This window comes from Andrographis paniculata, unplaced genomic scaffold (assembly GCF_009805555.1).
Source record: "Andrographis paniculata isolate CXL003 unplaced genomic scaffold, ASM980555v1 Contig78END, whole genome shotgun sequence".
Classification (NCBI taxonomy): Eukaryota; Viridiplantae; Streptophyta; class Magnoliopsida; order Lamiales; family Acanthaceae; genus Andrographis; species Andrographis paniculata.
The window spans coordinates 1,962,874-1,968,141 of record NW_026137615.1 but is presented as its reverse complement, the minus strand read 5'-3'; the positions used below and the strand labels follow the sequence as shown (position 1 = coordinate 1,968,141).

Sequence of the window (5,268 nt, the reverse complement as noted above, 5' to 3'; positions counted from 1 at the left end):
TTAAAATTTATATTAATAATTATATTCGGTTCGATTACAGTTTAGTTTCATATCGAATATTTGAAATATTTGCAAAAAATTTGATTTAATTAGAATTTTAATTATTTTTTAATATATTGTTTTTTTAATTTCGGTTCAGTTCAGATTATTTGCAAATATTTTCGATTAACCGAAATTTTCGATTCAAATACCTATCGCGATTTCGGATATTTGTTCGATTCAATTCAGATAACAAATAACTGTATATTTGCAAATACGCGAACCGTGCCCACCCCTAGTTTTGAGGCCACAAAATTAAGACTGAATCAGGTGTTGAAGCATCTCATCACCAAATTGGATCCTAGTCTAAATCTAGTTCATTTACATAGAACATCATATCATCACTTCCTTGATTCATTACTTACTGTGTAATACTACTGCTTGCCATTAATGAAAGGAAGCAACAATTTATCTGCAAATCCATCCTTCCAATAACATAAATAATGAAGGGTAACCTATACATTAGGCATATTAATATATAGCTTAGCTTAGCTTAGGTTCCACAGCTGCTGCAGTAAGTAATATAACTCAAAACTATAAATGTAAACAAGAAATTCAGATAAATTACTCATAACTACACAAGATTTCAAGTTGTGTCAAAATAACCATGACTAGTAAAGAGTTCCACTGCATAGCTATAAAGACAATCGAAAACTAAATCAAACATTTGTCACCTGCACATCGAAAGGCAAGACTTGAGAGTCGAAACTCATAATTCAACTAACATTAGCTAGCAACTAAATAAGAATCGAAAGAAAATTTCCAACCATGTGGGTTTTGGATGTGGTGGGAATAGTAAATACGAATTGAAACAGGTTTTCAAGGTAATGTTTTGAATGTAAAATAAATTATGGATCTATCACTCACCAGCAAATCCGATGCAATCCTCCACTCCTTGCAAAAGCTAATGCTTGCTTGCTTGCTTAGCTATAATCACTCTGATCACCATCATCCATCTTCTTCTTTCTTGCAGCCCTCTCCGCTTTCCTCTTGGCCCGCCTTTTAGCAGCATCTTCTTGGGCTTTCTCCAAAATCTTGTTGAACCCCGGGATTGTTCTCTCCAGTTTCTTGTGAGTTAGAACAGTCAGTTTCTGGAAGATGTCAAATAGCCTCTGCCCGGACAAAAACAAAGCACGTCATGAGAACTATTCAAGAAAGCATATATACATTCTTTCCCTCTTTTCCTTCATCAAGAATTAATTATATGATATCAGATATTCATTCATACCAGAAAGTCTTTGTTCCATTCATTTATGTAAGGCGGACCGGTTGTGTACGAGCCAAGAGGCTCACGATACCACTCGCCTCCATATGTTATCTGATCCATGGCTTGTTCAACACTGAGAACCTCCCATGGCCTCAGCCCAGGAATAATCTCTTGCAATTGGCGCCTGCAATATATTATTTTATCGACTATCTTAAACTATCTATTTTTTTGCGAGGGCAGAATGGGGTCGAGATCATTCACAGATGCACTTCAAAATTCATAAAGGAAAAGATACAGCTGGATAAACAATACATCAAATACATTTAGGTAAATTATATAACATCTCTTTGTGTTTTAGAAAAAATGCACAAAACACTTTGTGTTCTATTCATTGCGTGAAACTTCCTTATATTAAATTAAAGTTTGCATAAAATACTCTTTTCGTCCAAAGCTGATATTTGAGTATAAATACGAATCTAATTATGCAAGTTTTATACCAATAAAATACGGCAAATATATTAAGTAGTCATTTATGAATAAAAAAAATAAAAATAATTGATTAATCATTCATTGTATAATTTCTTTTAGATAGATTATATGATTTTTAAAAAAACTCTAAAAGTAAAAAGATTGATCTATTATTTATTTATTTATTTTATTTTATACAAAAAAAAAAAACTATTTAAAATATTTTACCTCTTTTATTGAGTATAAAATTTGCATAATTAGGTTTGTATTTACACTCAAATATCAGCTTTGGACGAAAAAAATGTTTACTGCAAACTTTAAATTAACACAAAGAGATTTCACGCAATAAATAAAACACTAGATATTTTGTGCATTTTTCCTAAAACACAAGGGGATATATAATTTACCTATATATTTATTCAATGACCCAATAAGATGCATTAAAGAACGACACGAGATATTACCTAAGATCTTTCGGAATATATTTGTTGGGCATATGGTCCTCTTCTAGAAGCGTCGTCAGCTCAGAGCCACCGGCCCAAAGAAATAATGCATGGCTAGGAGTCCTCATACCAGGCCAAACACCATCATTAGCCCTTAGCACGGCTAAATCGCGTCTTTTGCTTTCATATGCTTCTTCTTGTAGCTGCTTGTATGTTTTATCCTCACGCCCCTTGAGAGGAACCCAAGGTGGTATTCCTTTCTGCAGCTTATGAAGGAACATTGTGGCAGCAGCACCGAATCTAACTAAAAACCATGATAATCGCAACCTATCAGAAATGACTTTTAATAACTAAAAGGCATCTACCACGGAAAAAGCCATAGTGCATGCAGCCCAACTATAAATTGCGGATTAGTTATAATCCTCAAGAGACTACTACTTCCTACCAAGCATAAAAAACATATGCCTTTCAAGTGATTAGGTTAGATTAATTAATCTTGAGCATAAATAGTTGTATGATGTGATATAAATAGGTATTGATGTGATGTTTTGAATATAAAATTGATTTATACTATAACATAAAAATGAAAAATAGATGTTAAATTTAATATTGTTGGAGAAAAAAATTTTGATGAATAGTAGAACACACCCGATATGTAAAACCTTGAAACATAACCTAAATTATAATCGCTACACATGCACACATTATAAGTCCATAGTTCCGTAGGTAGGTAGGTAGGTAGCTAGTTTCACCATTTCCTAAAACTAGTACAGCCACAAATGTCAATCCATGTCAAGCATAAAGATCGTCATTCCTAAATCGGATATTAAACAGAATTCAGCAAGGATCTATTACTAACCTTCCCAAGTAGCAATTGCACGCTCCATACCATAGATCATGTGAATAGGTGCCCATTCATCCATGTCCTCGCCCCATACAAAGGTATCTTTGTCAATTATCCCACCACCCCAAGCAGTTTTCAGCTGTATTAGTTCCATTGGTCCTCTTGTTCGACCCAATCGATCCTTATAAAAAAATCCACCACTTTTCATGATAACTAGGCATAGAGAGGTAGCAGATGGTAAAATAGGAATTAATTATAAAAAACCAATTACTTCAATAGTAGACAAAATCCCCTCAAGAAGAGAGAGGCACAAAAAAAAGTAAATGAAATTAGAAAAAATGATAATACTAACTAAACATCACTTAAATCTTGCAAGTCGGATGCATTCAACTACTAAATACTCCCTCTGTCCCTTAACAAACTATCCATTTTTCCATTTTGGTCCGCATAACAAAGTACTCATTACTCTTTTTAGTAAATGTACTACTTACCTAATATTAAAAATATCCTTACAACTTACAATATATTACACAAATGTTATTACCTTTATATTATACAACACTAATAAAGTTAATTTTTGTCCTTTTAACTTTATTCCTACTATGTATCAATATAATACTAATATACATAAAACTCCGTGAAAAGTATTTGGATACATTTTGAAGGGATGGAGGCTCCGCCTCTCGGGATCACATTTACCTTTTGCGTTATTATAAGACACTAATTGAAGTGTTTTTGTAATTTTTTTTTTTAATTTGTACTATGTTTTGATATAATAATTAATATTCAAATCTCAACATGCAAAAAGTAAATGGGACCCTAAAGCCGGACGGAGGTAGTATGTGTTTTTAACTTTTAAGTTTGATCAAGTATAATTTCCACCTCAATGCATGCATAAGTGTAAACTCAATTTAGCAATTCGCGTGCACCTCCACAACTTCTTTCAAGCTTAACAATGGTAGTTATAAAGCAGAAACCTAACCTGAATGCCAGACGAAATCAATTAAACAATATGGACTATGAACTGAAAAGTTAGTTGTCAATTTCTTTGGGGGACTATGAACAAACTTACAGTCGTAATACCGGCGTTCAAGTTTCTTATAACCGATAGCCTGAGCAACATCAATAGGTCTACCAGGGGGGTAAGGACGTTGCCTGAACCCCCATAGCCCAAAAAAGAACTGTCTGGCGAAATCCCAAAATTTATCATCAGACTCCTGCTTAGTCTTTATTGCTTTCCTCGGCATTGGCCGCCCGTCGAGCCCCATCACATTAGGCACCGCCTTTACAATCATAATCAACAACAACTAATTAATTAATTAAACAAATTGGCTCGGTTTACTTGCAAGATCTTACTCTATCATTTTACTATTTAGACTTTCTTTTCCCTCCAAAATCATCAAATCCCATTTTTTATTTATTTTATTACACTAAAATCTAATTTATAATTCAAAAGATCACATCAATGCATATTTATATCACATCAAACGACTATTTCAATTCAAAATAAAAATCAAAATCCAAAACCTCACAAGTAAACACACCAATTATGGAATTTAGTATAATTCAAGCCTATGATCAACAGATGATGGAAAATTCAGATCATTATGCAAAGTGAAAGTGAAAGAGAATGAATGAATCAATAAATCAGAATTAGAATTAGCCTAGACGTGCCTGCCACAATTTCTTATCTTCTCTCCTCCAGGGAACAGAATTCTCCTGAAGCTCAAACTCATTAAGCTTATCCCTAATCTCCTGAGCTCGGGTCAAGAACTGCACAACAGGACTAGCCCTAAATTCATTCCACCATCTCTCATTCTCCTCGATCTCTTCCGGAGTTGGGTTTTCCTTCTTTTCGAAAATTGGGTCTTCCTGCAAAATCCTCTCAACCTCAGGGGTATGTCGATAATCCGGCAAGTTTTCGCACTCCCAGTAAAACTGATCGAGCATTCGGCGGTGCTTTCCAGGCTGCTTTTTTTCGGGGGCCGGCTTGGTTTTCTTCGAAAAAGGGTTGGATATGGAAGCGAAGCGGAGCGCGCTTGGGGAGCTGAGGTTAATGGGTGGGAATGAGAAAGGTAATTTCGGAGGGTTCCTGAACCAGTTATCGTTGAAGGGGTTGAAATTTAATGACGACGACATAGCGGTGGGATAAAGAAGAAGAAGAAGAAGGAGGAAAGGAAAGAAATGGGGAAGAAGAAGATGCAGGAAGAAACTCTGGTGCGGGCTGCGGCTGCGGTTGTGGATAGGTAATGTATTGTTAGGGCAAA

The 5,268-nt window shown here is 34.8% G+C and overlaps 1 protein-coding gene across 1 annotated transcript; it reads right to left on the bottom strand.

The window, feature by feature from the left end:
* Window positions 1-576: 576 nt before the first annotated feature.
* Window positions 577-5,235, bottom strand: LOC127239634 (protein TIC 56, chloroplastic). Its single transcript, XM_051257874.1, has 7 exons — window positions 4,676-5,235; window positions 4,074-4,284; window positions 3,017-3,214; window positions 2,179-2,461; window positions 1,268-1,430; window positions 907-1,151; window positions 577-713 (listed from the first exon to the last, which is right to left on the bottom strand). The coding sequence occupies exons 1-6, from the start codon at window positions 5,138-5,140 to the stop codon at window positions 963-965; spliced, it is 1,509 nt and encodes a 502-aa protein (XP_051113831.1). The 5' UTR covers window positions 5,141-5,235; the 3' UTR covers window positions 577-713; window positions 907-962.
* Between the last annotated feature and the right edge of the window lie 33 nt (window positions 5,236-5,268).

Excerpts from the sequence above, each read along its gene's own strand:
- LOC127239634 (XM_051257874.1), bottom strand. The coding sequence starts at position 5,140 with ATGTCGTCGTCATTAAATTTCAACCCCTTCAACGATAACTGGTTCAGG. Across the intron at positions 1,431-2,178 it reads TATATTCCGAAAGATCTTAG|GCGCCAATTGCAAGAGATTA; the intron begins GTAATATCTCGT and ends AATATATTGCAG. Across the intron at positions 1,152-1,267 it reads AATGGAACAAAGACTTTCTG|AGGCTATTTGACATCTTCCA; the intron begins GTATGAATGAAT and ends TTGTCCGGGCAG.